The sequence below is a fragment of the Lolium perenne genome, chromosome 1 (assembly GCF_019359855.2).
Source record: "Lolium perenne isolate Kyuss_39 chromosome 1, Kyuss_2.0, whole genome shotgun sequence".
In the NCBI taxonomy this organism is placed as follows: domain Eukaryota; kingdom Viridiplantae; phylum Streptophyta; class Magnoliopsida; order Poales; family Poaceae; genus Lolium; species Lolium perenne.
Genome location: NC_067244.2, coordinates 20,895,437 through 20,917,803, shown reverse-complemented (window position 1 = coordinate 20,917,803; position 22,367 = coordinate 20,895,437). Strand labels below are relative to the sequence as shown.

At 47.7% G+C, this 22,367-nt stretch overlaps 1 protein-coding gene and 2 long non-coding RNA genes across 3 annotated transcripts; 1 reads left to right on the top strand and 2 right to left on the bottom strand.

Annotated features, from left to right (window-relative positions):
- Positions 1 to 5: 5 nt before the first annotated feature.
- LOC127343840 (uncharacterized) lies at positions 6 to 5,321 on the bottom strand. Its single transcript, XR_007877545.2, has 6 exons — positions 4,818 to 5,321; positions 3,775 to 3,875; positions 2,024 to 2,335; positions 960 to 1,448; positions 668 to 870; positions 6 to 217 (listed from the first exon to the last, which is right to left on the bottom strand). It is a non-coding gene; the product is annotated as an uncharacterized lncRNA (long non-coding RNA).
- A 4,063-nt stretch (positions 5,322 to 9,384) lies between these two features.
- On the bottom strand, positions 9,385 to 10,377 carry LOC127328980 (wall-associated receptor kinase 4-like). Its single transcript, XM_051355535.1, has one exon. The coding sequence runs from the start codon at positions 10,375 to 10,377 to the stop codon at positions 9,385 to 9,387; it is 993 nt and encodes a 330-aa protein (XP_051211495.1).
- A 9,535-nt stretch (positions 10,378 to 19,912) lies between these two features.
- Positions 19,913 to 21,371, top strand: LOC127328330 (uncharacterized). The gene is made up of 3 exons (XR_007868969.2): positions 19,913 to 20,310; positions 21,033 to 21,208; positions 21,316 to 21,371. It is a non-coding gene; the product is annotated as an uncharacterized lncRNA (long non-coding RNA).
- Positions 21,372 to 22,367: the final 996 nt, after the last annotated feature.

Sequence of the window (22,367 nt, the reverse complement as noted above, 5' to 3'; positions counted from 1 at the left end):
TTGGTTGTAGCATGCTCAAGCCGGTGTGGTGCTTGAGTGTTTCAGTCCAAATGTGGCCTCTTATTCGGCGTTCACCGAGCAACATAGGCTGCCACCAGCGACAGAAACAGCAAAACCAGCCTATACCGCATCAGCGACCAAGAAGAGAACATTACTATTTAGGATACTCTTATCCATGATAATAATCTGCTGTCGTGATGTGAATGAAATCAGTGACCTGCAAAACAAAAGCAACCAGATGAGCTCGTAGGTTCAGAGTTGAGAAATTGCCTAGCAACTACTCCTCCGATCCTAAAAAAGTGTCCAAAGCCATAGTCTAATTACATTTTATAATTAACTCCTTCTAAAATAATCAATTTGATTGGCGGCCGTTGTGGAAGAAACATGAGACGAGCTGCCCACACAGTGGTCCTGCACATGCATGTGTGGTCCCGTTCACACACTGGTTCTGCCATGCATGCTAGTTGTCCTATTGATTGGGAGTGCGGGTTGATAACAAGAAAAGATCTAGGGTGTATTTGCAAAATCGCATATCCGACACTTATTTAGGATCAGAGGGAGTACAATGTATTCTGGTCTAATTGTCAGAGTGCTCGGGGATACAGTGCACGTATTCAGCCACAGTATAAATACCAACCAAAATCCATGAAGAATGAGTTTGCAGTACCTAGCATACAGTTCACAAGCATCTCCGCTCTTTCATACACAATACAAGTGTCTTGGTAATAATAAACTTGAGGTGCAAATGAGTAGATGACGACATGTTCCACCTCTACTTCATGACATACTACCATGTCAATTCCATGAGTGAAAAGGATCTAAGCCATTTAGGCCTGCCTTCATACAGGTAGAGCACAATGATCCAATAACCTGCAAGCAAAAAAAAAACACAAGGTTACCACTCTGCATATGCAAATTGAGTAAGGAGTGGAGGTGTAAATACTACTGCAGAAGCATACCTTGAACTTGGTGCTGCTAAATCCAGCTAGATACTTCTCACTTCTCAGTTGCAATGGCCCTGCCAGCAGCTAAGGCTGGACACGAGCCAGCTCGGGCTGGGCTCGGTGCGAGCTGCACTTTAGCTCGCTACCAAATAGCTCAGCTCGAGCTGGCTCGTTTGTCTCACAAGCCGGAAAAAGGGGCTCGGCCTGAGCTTGTGCAAAGCTCGGTGCAGCTCGGAGCAACTCGCGAGCTGAGCATGTGCGTGTCACTGGCAGGTGGGTAAACTTCTCCAGCAGCGGCGAGCTGCGAAAAACTCGGGCTGAGCCAAAAGCTCGCCCCCGACGTCCAGCCGTACCAGCAGCTACACATCCCACTTCTCAATGCTCCATGTAGTCACCACCCACCGGCAAGCTGACAGGTCCTCCCACTCTCTTTCCCTCCCACATCAACTCGATGTGGTGCTGTTGCCGGTGGTGAAACTGCCTCGTTCTTGGACTTGGTGGGCCCTGTTGTACAAATAGCACACATTAACATGATGAATTTGTGTTGTTAAAAAAACACTGAATGTGTTTCCCTCGCAAAAAAGAACATACTGAAATCATATTATTGGAGAATATATGATGAAGAAAATAGAGATATAAACTAAAGTTAGGCTATATATTTTTCTACCCTTCCTAAGAAACTAATAAAGTTGGTGGTGGTCTGCACGAAGTAGTAGTAATGGTCTCTGTAGCCCGACACAAGATTCACACCATACACAAAATTGTATTTGTGGAACCCACGATAGCAAGGCTGCAAGGGCATGCACTCGCACAAGAGAGAGAGCAATGGACAATTGGACGGAGTAAGTCGATATGAAAAAGATTCAGTTAGAGAATATAGCTAGTTAATCATGTGAGAATACTCTAAGCATATTACTAACGGGAAAATTAGTGGCTGCACTGGAAAGAAATTTGCAGTATGTAGCCCTCTCATAGCTCAACACTCAAACTCCCACACCAAAATCGAATTGAGTCAAAACATCCAATGCACAGAAATGGGAACGGATGGTGGAAAGATTAAGATAGCAAGTGGGGTGGACCTTGTTGGTGGTCGTCCTCAACCTCCGCAGCACCAAAGTCGGAGTTGCTGGACCGGCGGCGACGTTGAGCAACTTTGCGCAGCACCACCCTGCGCCACAGTCCGTGCCGTCTTTGCCCAGCTTAGCATCACCTTCTTCACAGCGGATAGGACTTGGGAACTGTCGTTTCATGTGTCTTGGTGCCTCTTCCAAGCTCCTTGAATTTTCAGGTCCACAAAGCTGTAGAGATGACACAATAATGTCTTGTACATCCCACTTTCCTATGAATGTACGATCGTCTTATTGTATTTTATCACTAGCCCATATCTCCACCTACACAAGAAGCACGGTTATCAGCACCTATGAAGTAAATAATTGCACTACAAGAAACATGAAAAGGGGGAACTGGATATAGCTCAATAGGCATGTTCAAATACTCTTCTTGTTTCGCACATGTAGCTAACTCTGTCAGTATATATCACAATCTCTCCAACAAATGAACATTTGTGTTAAGTCCATGACAGAATATGGCCAGCATACTAGATGAATTTGCATTACTACTTACTGGTAGTATGACATACAAACAGAAAGGCAAGTCAATGTCACAAAATAGTAGTGCCGTCTACACGGACACATAAATAAATTTGATGAGACAAAACCCATTTTTATTTAGTTGTCATAAACTCAAATCCTTATAAGGAGTTAAGAACATAAGAGCAGTTATGAAATGCACACACAGTAAACACAATAACCACAGTACTAATCAAGCTACAAAGAACTGACACTACTTTAGCAATTGAGTGCCAAAAAATGGGACTGCCCTGTACTTTCAAGGTACAAATACGTGTCAAAGGGTCAAATAAAGCAACCAGTCTCCAATCCTAAATGATATCAAGATCCCTATAAGAAACACTGTAAATAGCAAGTATTTGAATTACAATACCCACACTGAGAACTTAGCTAGTAATTGTCAAAAACATTACAAGCTCAAGATGTCTACAAATATTTTAAAGAAAATGCACAGCTCCATTCACTGTTGTAGCTCCATTCACAGTTTGTAGTTTAGCAAAACAAATGGTCAAATAAACAGAAATTGGAACAGACAATGCAATAAAAGAAAAGAATAGGCACTTTGAGCAACGAAGCCAACAAGAACTGTTGGCCATGCGAAGACTAGAATCTAAAAGTGAGTTTATGCTATCTCAATGAAATAGGAAATTCCAATTTCATATCCTATAATAGTATAATACACAGAACTAGAAGAGCACTACAAGCATATGAAACAAGATTCCCCGATAAGCCTTGTGGTCAGAACCATCCTGTACGACCAGGAGCCGGAGACAATGCAGCATCTGCTCATCACTTGCCCCTTCTTGAGGCAAGTTTGGCACGAGATACTGTCATGGCTACGACTGACGTACATGCCACCTGAGGACGACTCATCGCTCAATGATTGGTGGTTAACTGCCAATCAGGCCACGCCCAAGGTCATGTGCAAAGGTCTTGCCTCTGCAACCCTGCCGACTGCCTGGATGGTTTGGATACATCGTAATGCCTGCATCTTCAAAAACGAGCAGCCCTCTGTTACCAGGCTCCTAGAAAGGATTAGGGTAGAGGCGGCACTCTAGGCGAAAGCCGGAGCTGCTGGCAAGAGTAATCATCCCAACAACTTGGGACGCCCATTGTACCCTTCTTCTATTAAATGAAAAGAAACGCAAAGTCTTTGCGTTCTCTCAAAAAAAAAGGACCCAACTGAAATCACAGAGAACTACCTTCTGCTGCCTTGGAGGACAGTGAGGCTATGCAACACGGTGTCTTGTAGGGCTAGCATCACCGTGCCGCCATTTGGGAGAGGCAGTACGAGCAACCACCGCTGCAGCATGTAAGAAGCAATCTGATAAATGAACTGTCTGAACAAAACAATCTTGTAAAAAGATCACTAGCAAATGTAGCAACAACCAAGTTCCTTCAATAACCGCACACTGCAATATTTTCATTTCAATGTTATGCATAAAGTTGTGATTACAACCGTCGGCAGCAACCATAGTATCATCTAGAAAACAACCCACACGTTATCAAACTGCATAAAATCCCTTCCAAAGAAAGACCATACTATATGTTCTGCATAGATAGACTTACTGAATTTGGGATTACTAAGGTAGGCAGCAGCAGTAGCACTATCCAAAACAAACACAGACCAGGAGGACAAATCGTGTTCCCAACTTCCCATCAATCTAGAACAAATAGTGGGTATGTGCTCATCCTTGTGCTACCGTTTGGTGAAACAACTTATATCAAGCACACAGCAGACATAGTGGAGGAACCTTTGTGGGATCTAACTAAGAGGAAATATAACATGAGTTTCAAGCGCATGGTATTTCCTTTTCTTTGACTTGATTTTGAGGCAGATTCACTACACTGAGATGGAATTGGCCTCCAACAGGAGAGAAAGATTTAAGATTTTAGACTTGAAGTTGAGTGTTTGTATCAATTAATGCACGCGACCTAGATGATTTGCTGGATCAATTATCTGAAGGCCATTATTCCTGCTTGCTAGAATGAACCATGTATATGCTAGTTCAAAAAAAAAAAAAAACTAGATATATTTGTGCCAACTTTGAGTATTCCTGCAATCTCAATGTTCCACGATTAGAAGTACCAGCCACCAACTGAACTAGCTTCAGCTGGCTGGATTGATTAACCCTGTATATATATGTGCATGCCCAATCTATGCATACACAATCAACTGACCAGGAACAAAAAAAGAAATGATTTTTTTAGCAAGAATGGATGCAGGAGGGAAATAGTAGCTAACCCGGCAGGAGGGGAGGTGGCCTCCAGCGGCAGGTCGGAGCGATGGCAGGCGGCAGGAGGTCGGGGTCGTGGCCGCCGGGAGCATCTCGGGGCGACCAGCATCACGTCCCCAACCCCTCCCCGCCGCCAGCCCTGCGCACCCGCGGACTGCTGCCACAACCGCTCCGCCAGCCGGACGCGGCCGTCACCGAGCTTCACCGTCGCGTCGAAATGCTCTTGGCCACCGGAGGAGGGATGCAGAGGTGAGGCACCAGGGCGGCGTCACTGCCGGCGCGCGGGGCCGGTGGCCCGTTCACGGGGGCGGCGAGCTGCATCGGGAGTTGGGTAGTCGGGATCGTCGGGGTTGATCCAAAGCGACGGTTCTAAGCCGTGTATTTGGTGGAGAAGGAGGAGATGGTGGCGGCAGCGCGAGGCCTCGCCGGAGCTGGCCGGAATCGATTGGGGGCGCAAGGAGAGGATTGGGGGCAGGACTACATTTTCGGGATCTCTTTGGCTGGAGACGAATCGACAACACCATCTTGGGGGTAATTACATTACTCCGTACATTAATTAATGTGTTGGGTTTAATTAGGAAGCATGGGCGAGTACTAGTATGGGAAATAGAAACGAAATTAAGCGTGGTGAGCAATAAGTGTGACGATTAATTTGAACGAATGCATGAACTTTTTAAGTGGACCTGGTCCGACTGTTCGCATTGCCTAATTACTCGTCACAATGAGTACTGTGAAGAAATGAGAGAGTTTATAGCCAGTAGTTTCTCCACCCCATCTCAGATTGCCAAGTTCAGTTTTCTCTGCCGGATTTTCTGGAAGCCGATTGGTCAATACCTATCACGTTCTTTTATGAATTCATTCAATATCAAAAGTCTGAAATTCTGATGAATTTTCCCGGTTTTTTTCAATACAAAGAACATCATTTGACTAATTTAAATTGTAAGATCATGCAACATAGTGGCGTTATGCATCAGAGAAATAATTAACTCGTTGCAAAAGAATACATAGGAATTAATCATAGTCGCCATGTAGCAATTGGTCATGTTATGATATCATCACATTTACTCTAATATGTAGTTTTCGCCAATAAACAAGCATTCCGAGACAACGCCAGGCTAGAGTTTTGAACCCGATGAGTTAGAAAGCCGAATTGAGTCGGTTGACTAGTTAACTTGATGAGTCTCACAAGTCGAGTCAACTTGACAAGTCGATTATATATTTGCAATAGTTGCTGATAATTAACATTGATCATGTTATGCACAAATAGTTACGAAGCAGGGTAGAACAAGTGATGTACATGTAGGTAACGAAAAGAGGATGATCCAGCTAAGCTAGGCTGAGCTAATTAATAAGCAGCTAACTCAGATTGACATAGACTAGTAGTACGTACCTCATCATCAGCCCTCTAGCCGGAAAATCCATGCGCGCATGCCCGTATCACATTTTATTTTAGCGGGAGAAGCTTAAAGAGAACCCGAAGTTTTACCCATACGTCATAGTGGTGGGATACATTTACAAATATGACCTGAAAAAAGACCGGAAAATACAACATTGTATAGGGCTGATGCTAAACGTCGCGCGGAAGCAGAAAATCCTCGCGTCTAGAGGAAAAAAGATCGATCGAAGCCAGAGGCACAGAGTGACCCCTCTCGGCAAACATATTGCTGGTGCACCTCGTCATCGCTTGGGAAGTTCCATCGGCGAAACTTCATAGACTTCTCCGATACCGCCAGATCTCTTCACCCCCCCCCCCCCCCCCCCCCTCCTCACCTGCTCGCCATCGAGATGAGCAGATCTGAAGGTGACAACCACATCCAGCCGCGTCATAGGATTATTTTGAAGCGGGACGGAAGAAGCACCGACCACCATCATCAGCTCAATCCTCTAGATCTCGACAACTAGCAGCAACATCCTCACCAACCACTTATGGCGGCTCAAGCGCCTCAGCAGTGAGCCTCGGCATAATGCTAGAGCGCATGAGGGAAAGACACTTGCTAGATCTAGATCGACCTACTACTAGTAGTACTACTATGCACAGGGGCTGCCTCTCCCCTCTCTCGTCATCGATGGCTCCGCCATCCGGAGACGATGGGAGGTGAGAGCCGGCGATGGTGAGAAGACTCTCAACAAGGAGGACAAGAGGAGAGGGAGTCAAAGGAGGAAATGAGCCCTCCAAGGACGACCCCATGGGTCACATGGATTCGTAGAAAGTCCTAGCTAGAACCTCGATGGATTTTTCTTTCCAATCCAGCATGAGCATGTGCATCGTACGTGCACAATTCTACATAAGCATGCATAGCTTTTTATTGGTATGAGTTTATGGGTGGCTTCAAAAGTGAGTTCAGCTTCAAAGGATCCCATGGCAATTGTTTCGTATACAACAACCGGACCAACAAAGAAAAAAATTGGATGCCATATGCTCATTGCTACCATTGTGCAACGTCGACACATGGGAGAAATACATGTGGCCCTGAGCCTAAACTTGACACACCACGGTGTGTTTGTCAACCCAGTCAACAAGAACTGATCGAGGAACCCTGCATCCTACCCGTCGTGATGGACATTCCCGCGGGAATGAGTAACGGTGAAAGAAATAATTCATGCACTCATATTAGTAATGAACAAATATATACAGAAAAAGAAAATACACATCAAAGGAAAATTACAACATAAGTGCCTCCTTGTTCACCCTAAATTTAGACTCGCATCCACCAGCGTCACAGGTTTCACATGAAATCTCGTGAGCATGCATGGCTTCCCGTTTTGCATTAGGTCCTAGCAAGGTCATATTAATGTTGGATTAAAAACAAATACATGACTTTGAAGTGGTACCTCATTCACAAACAATAATTTCTCTTGGTACCTCATTTACAAACAATAGTGAAAAACTTCCACTTCTAAGCCACCGACCTAACTCTTATATGAAGTTGGCCTGTTTTTGGTTTGGTCTTGTTTTTATGACCAATTATAACAAAATAAAATAGTAAAATCACATGAAATAGTCTCTTTTGGTGAAAAGGTAGAGGGACACGTTGCGGGGCCCATGCGACATTTTTTTTCCGTGAAATCTTGGGAGAAAGAGTCAAAATAATTTCATTTTGCTTGCGATCCTATTATGGGCATATAAGAGTAATTTAAAGAGGAAAAGTCAAAACACAACTTCCAAGTGGCACTTCCTTCACTAACAATACTACTGTATGTTGTATGAAGCTTCTAAACTTATAGTGCACAAGTGCCACTTTAAAGGAAAAGTGGCTTTGTTGTTTTCTTGCCTTTTCTTCAGGGGATACATGAAACTGCTTTGGAGATCCCTGATATTTAGTTTATACATTACCTATAATTTTATGTGTTGTATTGTCATCGTGGCTACAGGTTAGGGTTTCCAAAAATACTTGAATTGCCACATTTTTTTAGATGGTGTTGTTCTTATATATGCTCTATTATATGCCTAACAAAGATGTGAAGGTCATACTAAATCACCACTTTGGGTGTAAAGCTAGGGTGTGTGTGTGTGTGTGTGTGTACCATCCGGGCGTAGTGGAGACGTGCTAGGATTGGCAGGCGTGTTTTGAGATTTCTCCACCATTGGGTTTTATTTTGTGGTGAGCTATAACTTGTGAATACGAGCTCCACTTAGGTGGTCCTGGAGGCTTTGGAAATCATCTACCCTAGTGTTAGAGTTTCTCGTACTTTGTTCTTGCTTCTTTTCCGGGCGCTCATCGGGCCGGTCTACACATGACCATGCGAAATCAGCGGCATACAGTAGCTCATGTGTGCAGCATAGTATAACACATAAGATGTAGTACTCCATCCGTCTGAAAAACCACGTCGTAGATTTGTCTAGAATTCGATGTGCGTAGATATTATATAGTGTATATCCCTCCATTTCAAAGAATAAAACGTACGAGTCGAGGCGTGAATCTTGCGTGCACGTACGAGTGCAGGAAATGAATTAATGCAGCTAAATAGTGGGTGGGCTAATAATTAAATTGCTGGCGTAGTACTAGTCGCAAATCCGTGGGCTAATTTTGTTGAACTGTTGATGGATGAAAAATGCACGGTCTTGATGGCCGGTAATTAGCCGGTGCGATTTGTTCACGTCTCCTCGATCACTACACTACTAGCTGGAGTAGTGTTTAATTTTGTTTTGGACCGAAACGTCTCTGCATGCGTTTGGCTTTAATTAGTAGCTGCAGGTTCGCCTGCCGCGCGCGAAACGTATACTCACGTTTACAGAACGTAGGCGAGCCCACCGGATGAGATTCATGCGGCGCCAGGTCAAACCAGTCTACGCCCGCAGCTAGGATGCGCGCCCCCGCGGAGCTAGTCAAACGCGTTTTTTTTTTTTTTTTTTTCCGAAAACGCACATAGAAAACGTGAGTCCTGCTTCTCCACCGTTTTCGCGTTGGGCTGGACATACTTTTGGGCTCGGCTGGAATAAAAAGACCGAATTATACCTCCCAAAACACCTCGGCCTAAGCTGGATTAATCGATTGGCTGGCTTGGTTTCTCACGTGTTGCCGTGTTCCTCGGGCGCGCGCGGCGGAAGTACTGGTGTAAGTGCACGCGTCTCACTCAGATTGTTTTCGTCGTCCATCGTCGCCGTACTGTACTCGGCGGCGGCATAGTGGAGCTGGGCCAAAACCTGGTGCACCCGTTGACAACGTAGGGGTTGCCCTCGTAGCCATCGGAGCAGCTGCAGCTGTAGCCCGGCCCATTGATGGAGTCAACACACTCACTATGATCGCTGACGCAGGCGTACTCCGTGGTGGTGCTCCTGGCCGCGCTAGCGCACGACAATACGGCGTCGGGCACGGTGTCGTCGTCGTTGTCGCGGATGGCCCAGTCTAGCCGCACCGGCGAGGTCCGGTTCCTGTCCAGGAGCAGGTCCGAGCGCCTGAAGGTGTAGTTGGTCCTGTCGACGAGGAATGCGTAGTCGCAGGGGCTGTACTCCATCATGGCCGAGTGGTCGTACGCCCAGAACTTGAAGTAGCTGTCGGTGAGCCCCGGCGGGATGTCGACGTGGCAGCACCCGGCGCCGGCGCACATGCCGTCCTCGGCGCTCGCCGAGTTGTTGCAGTAGGACATGCACCCTTTGATGTTGGGGTAGGAGGCCGCGCTTCCGCCGTCGTCGGTCCTCGCGCTCGCCGTGAATGCAAAGGTGTTACAGCCGAGGACGATGACGGTGTTGTGCGTGTACGAGATGCGGTACACGCCGTCCTTGTTCATACCTGTCTCGCCATTGCTGTAGTCCTCGGCTTCCCCTGGATTGGAGGCGTTGTAGCACTGCCACGCGACGGGGAGCATCACCAGCGACTCCGCGGGATCCACTGAAAGGTACACCACCTGAAGGGTGGTGCCGGCTAGCACTGGGCCGTTGTTGATGCAGTCGATCTCGAAGCCCTTGCGGAAGCAGCCGCTGCCGATGCCGAAAGGGTAGGGGATGTCCACGCCGCCGCAGCTCGACTGGCAGCTAGGAGCCATGACGAGGCTCTCCACAACCGTCTTGCTGGTGGCTGCTGCTGCCGCCAGTAGCAGAGCGGGAAGCACGAATAATGAGGTCGACATTGCTTGAAAATGGCCAGCTGATGTGTGATGAACGTTGTAAGTGATCACTAGCTGTCTTATATACTAGCGTGCGGAACGATCGATTTGGTCAACAATCTCTCAGCCAACAATGATACTATGCAATTTCTAAGTCCGTCATTTATTTCTCTTGTTGTGCTATCACTAGAGCAACCAAGAGAAATGAATAAGCACAAGACGAAGACGACTAGTGCCTTACTACCAATGCAAGAGTAGCACGTTATGTATAAACTTATAATAGCATAACTGTTAGTACGAGCCCGCTGGTTGATTGGTGCTACCGATAATACTAGAGCCTAATCGAAAGCGATATGTGTGTATATGAAGAAAGACAAAAATGCATTGCCCTAGTAGTGGTTGCTGGGTCAAACTATATATTTGTTGGTCATTTAAAACTTAAAACGTAATTTCTAAGACCTACACAAGTCATATGGATTAATAATAACGAATACATATTCATCTAGCTGTGCCGGCTTAGTCAAGATGAAAACAGAGGAACTACTAGGGTTAGTAACATACATGACACGAGCCCATTGGTCTTCACAACACTGAGTCCAAACCCGATCGATTAGTATTCACACCCTTTTCCTCAAAAGACCCAACAACAGTAGGGCCGGCAGCAATGAGGCTAGTCACATCAGATTTTTCATGTATGGAATGGAATACATTTCATGCTGCTTGAGATGCGCCGGCTTCTTGAACCTCGCGCCACACTCATCGAAATCATCCTGCAGCAGCAGCAGCAGCACACACAGGGTGAAAATACCGGCTGATGTCCGAGTCTCCTTCTCCCAGCTCGCTCGATCGGGCCAACCAATTAATTCGCTCGCACCACAGCTCAGCCCAAACAATAAAGGAGTCGCCTTTTGCTCTGCTAGGATGGGCTGCACCGTGACCCAACAATACTGCCCGCCGCCGCCGCTCGTCGCTCCCCTCCGACGACGCGAGGTCTTCCCCAGCCCCGGCCCTCCTCCTCCTCCTCCCCTACGCCGCCCACCTCCACCCCTCCCGCGTAACATCGACGCCGCCGCCCCACAATCCCACCAACAATCTCGGCGCCGCGCCTGCATCCTCAGCACCACGCGCGGCGCTCCGTCGACCTTCCCCGACCGCGTCGCTCACGTACCAGAGGCAGCAGGTACATGGCGCGGGTCGCGCGTGATCCGGTGGCGCGCTCCTCCGTGGCACCGCCCCGGCTCCTTCATCGCCTCGCGGGCTCCTCCCACGCCATCCACGACCGGTCACACACCTCCGTCTCCCCGAACCCGTAGACCGAGACATGAGACTCTGCACTTTTTAGTGTACAAAAAAATCGAGCTTGAGCATGAATTCGTTCACGATTCTTATTCTAGATTTAATAATGCATGAATTTGTTCTATATATATATTAAATAAATGCACGAGTTGGTTTTAGATTGCTGGCACACTAGTTCAAATTGCCACGCCTCCAAAATCATTTATTTTGTGGCTGGCGTATATTCATTTGACAAGGAATCCGCCATGTTTCCTTACTGTTGTTTCTTGTTCATGGACATCATGATTTTCTTATCTAAACCATTGACATATCTCTGGCTCACGTTATTCTATCATACTTGAACTGTTGCGTACAATATCATCTTATTATTATTTTCTCGCACGCAAATCATGTTGCCTGATTCCAGCTATGCTTCTATGTGAAAAAGTTGGGAACAATAGGTTCTCTTTTTGTCAAATATTATTGCAGGGTTTTGTCATGTTCAGAATCAGCTATGCTTGTATATGAAATCTCTTGACAAGCTTATGTTCTCGTTTGTCAAATCTGTCTTCTTCTTTATGTAGGCAGCAGCGTCACTTACTTTTGACAACATGTCCGCGTCTCCTAGGTGCTAATGCCGGCATCCACTACATCCTGCTGCTGCACATTCCTTCTTCGACTGCTACAGCAACGTGGTGTCCACCATCGGCCTGCTACACAAGGTCTATCTTTCTATCCCGTGTTTTCCTTGGACTGCACTTTGTATGTATATATGCTTGCGTACAAATGTGGTTTGATTTTCTTCACTACCTTGCTGTGATGTAGATAATTAAGCTGATTCTCCTTTGTTGACTTCATCAATGTCAACCTGAAACTGGTTATTTATTTAATGTGGGCAGACCTTTATTTCTTGAGCGTTTTCTGTTTGCTGACTAGCCTGGTCCGTTTGCTAATTTGGAAAGGTAGCAAATCTCATCATATTTTTGTTTGGAAACAGAGATTATTCATGTAGTTGATCTATGTTTCCTGAATGATTTGACCATTGGCTTGATCAATTAAGCATCAAAGCTTGACCATCACATACTTTGGACAGTAGCTGATTTGTTAGTTGAAAAACTTTGTTGCTCTTGTTATTGTTATCTGGTAGCACTCTCTTCCAGTTGATTGGGATGATTTTTTTTTTAGTAGGCTGTAGCCTCATCTTCTAACAAATAGTGTTTTGCTTTTGCTGACCATTATGTTTGTTCTTGTTCTTTGAGGAGAACAAAGAGCACTGAATGACACAGCACTGTCCATCTTCGACTCTATGTGCTTGGGTGAGTTTCCGCTTCTATCTTGAATGGTTGGTCATCAAGTTGATGCCCTGTGGTACTTTGCTGGTACTGTAATGTGCAGTTGGTGTAGTTGATCTGGTGCTATGGTTTATTATTCTGCTTAGTCAAGTATGCTCTCTGTGATGTGAAAGTCCGAAAACACTAATGGTCATGTCAAATTTTCGAACACGTTTGCTAATTAGCCTATATTAACTGATAAGTTGGCTTATCTTGTACTTTAGTTTCTTTAAATAACCCGCTGATCTCCCATGTCAAAAAACACCTGGAAATGAAGAAAATAACAAGCGTTTGACAAGTGTGTTTTTCTCTTGCTGGTGCTTTCTTGCTTTGGTCTATAATATTCTGCACAGTAATATCGTGCAAGGGCATTGAGGAGGAGCAGATGATATCAATTGTAAGATAGCTGGAAGTTTCAAGCTGTTATTTCTCGTCAAAACTTTGAGAAACAATATATGCATGGTGTTTTGTGGTTGAGAGCAACACACGCAGTTTTTGTTGTTTGCCTCCTAAAGAGGGATGGATTCTGTTTGTGGTGCCTTGCTGTTGATGCACATCGAAAGATGGAAACCATTGCCTAGTGCTCCTAGCTGGAAGTGTTTATAGCTTTGTTATTAAGAAATCCTTTATGTTTTAGCTTGTTATTATATAAGAGAGAAGGAAATATATACATGTGTTGCCTTAGTTGCTTCTTGTGTGTTTTCATGAGCAGGTAAAGAGAGAAGACTTGATGAAGGGCTCGGCCTGGTCTGCTGAAGTCATGGCCACACGGTGCGGTTTGTTGCAGTCATCCGGTGGCTGGACTGATGCCAAAATAGCGTGTAAAATGATTTGCTGTAATATTGACTGATGATGTATCTGTAGGAATTTTTCCAGGCGTTGGATTTATTGTTGGTCTGTGTTTAGCTAATTGAGAGTTTTTGTGTTTGCTGTCGCCGGAGAAACAGGGATGGTGATGTCCAAGTAATTTTTTAGCACACGTGGAGCTAATTAGCATTATAATTTAATTATTTGTTGATGAATGAATCGATTGTAATGCTAGTTTGGTGCGTGTGGAGTTTCTAAAGTAGCTAGTGCGTGGAGGATCAAAGCTCAAGAGAGGAAATTTTGGAACCTGTTGTGTCAGATTTGTTTAAATTTATAGGTACTTTTAAATTTAGAGTTACAGAGCTGGTACTAGTATCATTTTTATTTAGGTGATTAATTTATATTTGCAGGCTGGGACATGTGGCAAGCGAGCGAAAACGCCTCTGGGTCACGGCCCACGTTCATGGCCTGTGCATTTTCTTCTGTGTGTGCAGGTGGTTCCGTTAATTGTTCCCGCTCATTCCTATTCATCCAAATTTAATGTTTGACATTGCCTGCTGTGTGTTTAACTGTATACTACCTCCGTCCCAAGGAATAAGGCGCACGCGTATTCCAAGACGAACTTTGACCATAAAAATTGAGCAACAAAATCTTGGTTATATTATATGTAATTAGTATCGTTGAATTCGTATTGAAAAGCACTTTCTAATGATGTTAATTTTATACAAACAATCTTTATATATTTGAAGTAATACTTAGTCAAACAAAAAGCACGTAAAACGAGGGCGCCTTATTCCTTGAATCGGAGATAGTATAGACTAGACGAACCATGAGACGGACCAAACAAAACAAAGCGATAGTCCTTGAATGTAGCTACACACGCCTACACTGTGCATTAGTTTGATCGTATTTTTTTATTTCACAAAAGTGCACATAAGCTACTCGCTTACATCAATGGAAAAACTCTAAATCATTTGGTTCACAAGAGTGGTCCACTATCTAAACAGCTTCACCATGAGGCCTTCAAGGGCGACAAAGCAACTAGTGCAACACACAAACAAGTCACTAGAACAACCACCTCGACGAGTTATTATGAGAGGAGGAGGCGAGAATAAAATATAGGGATAGGGTGGAGGCACTCCAATGGCCGGGGTGGTGCCAGTTGGACAAGGTGGGGAGCGTGGAGGAATTTCATACCACATGTCAGGATCGTGGAGGAAACCGCCGGAGATCGCGGGAGGCTCGCGACGGCACAGGGGAGAAGAAACCCTCGAGCTCGACGACCACTGTTGCTATACCCGACCCGAATGAGGATGGAGAACCTGCGGCACGTGTCGATCGAGCCGCGTGTTTATGTCCCTCTGGAGCCGCGGAGAAGTCAATCTCGCGCACATGTTTCTCGTCTCTTTTTTTTTATCTCGCGATGAGATGGAATTCCTCGTGCGAATTATTAATCCATGCGCCGAAGGGCTAGAAGCGACGTTTGCTTGCAACCTTTTTATTGCTCCATTCGCCCCACGCTCCGATTCTGAATTTCTGATGCATGCGCGGATTCCAACACACGAGACAGTCACCCACTGTTTGGCTCCGCCTCGCAAAAAATAAATGCCAGCTAGCTCCAGCAAACAGTTAGGGAATTATTATTATTAATTAATGGCTTTTATCCTTCTCTCTTTAGTTCATACAGTAGTACTCTATTCGGTTCCTCCAATTACTACTCCACCCCCGCCACTTCACTTTCCACATAACTAACCACTCTTTCAATTACGGGCGCGCATGTACAAAGTACTACTACTACTTGTTTGCTTCAACAATAAATAATAATACTACTACTACTCCGACTCAATTTTCTCTACTAGATACAGTACATCCTTGTGGCCATCAACTCCACCAAATAATTAAGTGCATCTAAAAACCTAAACTATAGGTTTCTCATCATCGCCAACACCTTCGGTCACCATGAGCTTGCCATCGCCTTCCCACAAAAATATGCAGTGTGGAGAAACATCTGCCCTTCCCCATCAAACAGGACATCGACATGCCACGGGCAAAATACGCAGTTGGCTTCTCGCATGTGCAACACGACAGGCTAGAAATTGCGCGAACACTTCTCCGAGAGCCTCTCTTTAGGCCGAAAGGGTAATCGTTGATGAGGACGGCAAACTCAAAGAACTTGTCATGGAAGCAGTCCATCTCCTCCTCCTCCTTCGGTGATGACGAGCGTTTAGGCGGTGGGGATCCTACACCGCAGCCCATGCACCTGTCGTGGCGGCCTCAGTCGCGACCGTGGCCGCTAGAAACTGTCATGGGTTGTCTCGGGGAGAAAGTGGAGGGTGACGCTAGGATTTGTGTGAGAAATGAGTCGGTGCATAAGCACCCCGTTTTATACCCGGAGGCAAGCGTGGGGGTGGTGGTGCCCATTTAGGCAAACACGCATGGCTAGGGCATTTATTTTGCATGGGCGGAGGGTTGCACCAGTAATCTCCGGCGCCCTCGAAAGTGGAGCCGTCGTAGACCATCGTTGCGTGTTTGACCTGCATAACCGACACTTACTCTGTGGCTGCCAAGCAGGTCATAGGGACTTCATCCCACGTGGCGCGAGGCGCCCGTTTGGCGCCCCATGCGAAAGGGCCAACACGACCAGGGTTGCTGACCGACCCTTGTATCGAGCTCGTTTGACACACGAGAACCTAGGAGGCACTTGACACACGCGCTCGCCCGATCGAAGCGACGCCATCGATTGATTCGAGCACAGCTTGCTCCTACTTGCATGCATGTCGGTTTCTTATTAATTCGCTCGACTCCTACCGATTCTTTCTCCATTAATTCGCCCCGCGCGCAATTGGCAATTGGCATGCATGCGGATTGGTGCAATGACATCCAACAATGTTTGGCACGTAAAGTACGGTGCGAGGCTCCACCAAAACAAGGACTTAATTAAGAAATGGTTTTGCTCTGCTTCTTCTCCGATGAATCATTCGGAATTTGCTTGGCACTTCTGGTTCGACCGTGCGTGCGTGCCTTGTGTATACGTGCTCCACCACCACAACTGATCGATCCATCCAATTAATCCACCCCGCCCGGTCGCTTCACCTTTGCACGTAAACAAGGGCTACACTAATCAATGTCGCGCTCCTACCTTGATTCTTCGTCTCCAGCCAATCAGGCTACACTGGTGAAGCGTCCCACACAACACAACCTCAACGGTTGATTTCCCTTTTCTTTTTTACTTTGAAATGGAACACTGCTTGTATTCTTCTGCTACGACATGGCTAAATTGACAGAATAATCCAACGTCCAATCAAAGGAACAACGCTACGGGGAAACACAAAACGCACGAGTTCGACTCTGCCCGCCCCGCATTCTCACTCCTCACGTGTACCAGCACCCCAATCCCTTCCTACCGCCCCAATGTCGTTGTCTGATTTCGGCCAGCTCCGGCGAGGCCTCACGCTGCTGAGCCTCCTCACCGACACCATCGACTACAAGGCGTAGAACTGTCGATCTGTAGCCCGCCCGACGAACCCTAACCCGGGCGCTCGATTTCGGCTACCCAACTCCCGATAGAGACCGCTGCCAAGCGCACCGGCTGGGATCCCAACGATGGTAGGGACGCCGCCCTGCTGCCCCTCATCAGAACCCCCTTCTCCGGAGGAAACAAGCATGGCAGCGTGACGGTGAAGCTCGATGCCGACAACCATGACCGACGGGAGGAACAGGGCTGACAGAAGCTCGCGAACGGGGCTGACATGCGAAGGGGGAGGACGAGCAACTAGTCACCTCCCCGAATTTCTACTGCCGCCATTCATGGGGAGGGAGGAGCTCATTTTCGGTGACTTCCTCGACCAACTCATTGAGATACTGCTAGCAGTGACATCCCTGACATCATGCTAGTGCAAGACACATCCCAACATGATCCAACGCCCCATCAAATGAACAATGCTACGAGGAACACACAAAACGCACGCACGAGTTCGACTCTATCCTCGCTCGCACCCTCACTCCTCACTCGCACCAGCAATCCAATCTCTTCCTAGCGCCGCCATAGTCGCTGCCTGATTCCGGGCAGATCCGGCGAGGACTCGAGTTGTTCAGCCCCTCACCCACAGCACCCCCTCCTTCTACACCGACAAAATGGTGTAGAGCCATCGATTTGCAGCCCACCCGGCCCACCTTAGCCCGAGCACCCAATTTTGGCTACCCAACTCGAGATCGATGCAGCATGTTGCAACGCACACCGGATGGCTCCCCATCCCCAATGTTCGTAGGGACGCTGCCCTGGTACCCCTCATCCCAATCCCCTTCTCTTGTGGGAACAAGCATGACAACGCGATGGTGTAGCTCGGTGACGACATCGGTGTTGGGCAAGAACGGGGTTGGCAGAAGCTCACAGCGGCGCAAGACCTTTTGCGGCCGTCGTTCATGCGGAGCACATGCCTGCGACTTCCCAAACAACCTGCCCGAGATGCTGCCAGTAGCGACATCCCCGACATCATGCCAGGGCAGGCAACATACCAAACCATGCTATGCCCGGGTGAGCTCCTTCTTTCCCTAACACATCTATTATTTCCAAAAGCCGGTTGTCATGGAGGGATCATCGACCACACACCACAGAAAGAGGATCAACCTCGACGTCGAGACAAAAACGAGGGAGGGGAGGGGGGAGATGTCAAATGGAACTATATAGAATGGGGTCACCTTTTTAAGTGATTGTACTGCGGGATTTTCAAGGCAAATTAGTAAAAGGAGAGAAAATTGCATTGGGAAGATGCAACCAACATCTCTCTCATCTTTAATCATTTTACCTCGATAGGCTAAGTGCATGTATAAAATTAAGATAATATGTGCTAGATATTATTGGATTTGATTTCCGTGCAATGAGAGAGAAACAACTTTTGCTAATTTAAAGTGCATTAGGAACATAGAAGTACACTCTTTCATGGACAAATTTTAAAGCTAGATGTCCAATTATTTATAGACTTGTATACGGAGGAAGTAGATGAAAGAGTACATACATATAAAATGAAACTATTGAGAATGGTATAAAGGACGTGTGCATGCGCTTCGATTCTGATGCATGCGAACAATCACCGTACCACAACTGACTAACCACTTTTAATTAATTTGCATCTACTGATTAAGCATTCATAATTACACGCATGCACAAGTACTACTTCAATTTGTTTGCTTCAATAATCTAAAGTACATCGTTATTTCAAGAATTATTTAGTCACAAGTTCAAAACGTACATAGTGGCGTGTTTTGTTTTTCTTTTCGTACGGAGTAGGAAACAAGGCGATGAATTAGTGAATAAATCAAGTTTTGATTCCATAGCGAATTGATGCATCAAATTAAATAAGCATCTCTCACGGCGATGGGCCCCGTCATTTCTCGGTCCATGGAGCTGGAGCGCCTCCTCGATCTATTCCGTGTGCGCACGTTCTAGTATTTTGCTGCCGTCCTGCGTCAATGAACTCTCTTATGTCAAATTATTTCTCACAGGGTTGACCTCAAAAACTCGATGTTTTATGTTTGGTGTATGTATACCCGGTCGATTCATATGGCGTCCTTCACACCCTTGCCGTCATGAGGTCTCTCAACGAAGCATGCATGCACCTAGCTAGCTAGAGCTAGGGTTTCATATCGATGTTAATTTTCTTGGCACCATCTCGGTTTGCGCGCTCGACTCCGCATATATAGCCTACCCGTGGGCGACATGGACATCACGCCAATGCATGTGCCGTGGTCTCAACTCCGATGTAGGTCCTGTACCACCACAAACCCACAGTCTCTTCACTCGAGGTGTCTAGGCCTTTACTAGAACCCGTGTGTCATCCACCGACTCGTCACGCCTCCACAAAATTCTCGTTCGTAAGACATATCCGAGAAAGCTCCTTATGAGACATGGCCGTCTCGGAGGCCAGCCGCCCCGAACCCCTCGAGCCAATTAGATCACACTAATCGCATACATGTGGATCGTGTTGTTAAACTCGATTGAAGTCGTCCATCTGGGTTGAATCCAACGGCAGAGAGAGCCTCATCTCAGCTCCCGAGGCGCCAGCAGACTCACACTAATTGCACACTAATTGCATTGTTGAACCCAACCTAACCTAACCAACCTCGAGAGGCAGCCAGCAGACTCCCCACTGCTCTCCTCTCCCTGATCGATCTTGCCGCCGGCACACTCCCTCCGCCGCCTGCCCCCTCCCTCCCTCGCCGGACATCATCCACCGCTCCTCTAATTCCTCACCGCAGCGCCGACCCGCCTCCTGGATGAATACACAACGGAAGAGGATCCGCGTGGCTCCTGGTGGTGGCCGCCCGAGCAGCGGCGACAACAAGGGCGGCCAGACCGTGGCTCTCGCCGCCGCGCGCCGGACGCCGGCAGGGGGATCGATGGAGGAGGGCCTGGTGGTGGCCTGACCAGGATGCTGCAGCCGGCGACCACCTCCCCGACCTTCTCCCCACGCGCGCCGGCAACATCCCTGGACCTGCTGCTCCAGACGCCATCCACCTCTCCGTCCCGCTGCAGCCTCCAGTCCAGGTGAGCATCCTTCCATATCCCGTTGCTGTCTAAATCACGTTGAGTGAAATTCTCTTAATTTCTGGGTGGGTTACAAGTATTCTTTATTGACCTTACTTTCCGTGGATCTATATTCAGATATGCCTCACCTCACACGGCTATTGATCTCAACTTTTATGCTCCCTCAACAATTGATTTAGGGACACACCCTGCATAATTGTTTGCTTGGACTTTGGGATATGATTAGCAGGCAGCTGGTTTGATCATGCAATTTTCTGCAGGACACGGCTATTCTCAGTAGTAGACTGCTCATATTAATTAGCCAAGTGTGCAAATGCTGCTCCCCAGAAATGATAGTATATTCTACTGAATCTTTATATGTACCTGACAACTCTAGTTTCGAATTGGTAATCTTGTATCTTCATGAAGTTATCATACCTGCACGTGCATGCCGCCCAGAGTAGTTTATGGATGCTGGTTATGCAAGGGCAAGGCCTTATGTAAAATAACATGTTCAGATCCATGTTTGAAGAAGCAATAGCCTTTTTGAAGTGAAATTGTATGCACTCTGTTTTGCTTACATACACTAGTAGTAGATCCCTGTCCTCATTTTGTTCCTTGTTGAATGGTTACTTGTTTAACCCCAACGTTTTAACCATGGGCAGCGAGTTCTCTGTTTTTTCCAAAAAATTCAATGGCTCTGCTCTACTCTGAAATTTTCAATCTTTGCTTTTGGTTACCAGGAACGCTTGGACGGGCCTGACACGGATAAGAGCAAAGCCGCGGTGGTCTATTTGGTGTTTGGCTGAACTTTGCTGAGAGCAGCGCCTACGGCCTCGCCATGCTCGTCCGCCTCCTCGGCCACGTCCTACCTCTCCGCCATCCAGCTATACATAGCAACTAGCCTCACCATCTGCAGGTAATCAAATGGTTCTAGTACTGAACATTTGCTTACCGCAAACTTCAGAATTCGATTCAGAATCGACCACTGGTTTGTTGATCCTTGCCTGCAAACTCATGTGCAAGGAGGTGCACGGGGAGCGAAACGGATTCCTGGAGCAGCGTTGGCAGCGAGTGTTATGACCGGCCTCACATATTCCAGGAGGGGGCCCAACCATGGGCCCAATTAGGGGCTTAGCCCATTTAGTTTATTTATTTTCAGCTCATAAATACTAGATGTAATCGTACGTGAAGAGACAGGCAATAATCAGAATAATTATTGCCGACTCCCAAAGGAGTCGGTCTTCTCCAAACCCTAGCCGCCGCGCCGCCCTTGGCCGCCGCCACGGCTCCCTGCCGCCGCCGACCTCTCCTCCGGCCGCGACAACCTCCCTCCTTCCCCTACAATCTACGTCCTAGACACGGCAGGACCCGAGCTCCTACCAACTTGGTATCAGATAGCTCTTGTTCGATCATGTCGTCGCCACCGCCAGCGTCTACTTCGCCGGCCGGCTCGCTGCCCGCTTCCACGACCGCCACCACCTCCGTCGCCGCCATCACGTCGCCGTCCGCCCCGCCATCGACCCCCGCCGTCTACACTCCCGAGCAGATGAGCGGGGTCATCAACGACCTCGTCACCGCTGTCCAGGGGATCCGGCTGTACCTGATCAGTTCCCAGGGGCCGCCAGCGCCGATGCAGCCGCCCGCCGCCACCACCGCGGCGTCCGCACCCTGGCTGCCCGCGCTCCCGGCGCGACGATGCCGCCGCCTCGCCACCGGCCTTCGCCTGCCGGCGTGGCCGCCGCCCATAACCACCGGGCCGGCCCCCACCTCCGCGAGCGGCGTCCCTATCCAGCAGGTGCGCTTCCCCGTCGCCATCACCGCTGCCGGCGTGGATCAACGCGTCGTCGTCGCCCACGCCGGTCTACTCGTGGGCCGGGGATCCGCCGAGGCCCACACTCCCGGACGCCGCAGCCGCAGACACGTGGAATCCTCCGCCGGCCGCGTCGCGCCATACGCCTGTGGCGTCGCCGCACCAACACCGCCCCGCTTCGCCAAGCTCGACTTCGCCACCTTCGACGGCTCGGAGGACCCCTCAATCCGGCTCAACCGGTGCGAGCAGTTCTTCCGGGACAGCG

Bases quoted from the DNA above. Each gene is read 5' to 3' on its own strand.
- LOC127328980 (XM_051355535.1), bottom strand. From the start codon at position 10,377: ATGTCGACCTCATTATTCGTGCTTCCCGCTCTGCTACTGGCGGCAGCA.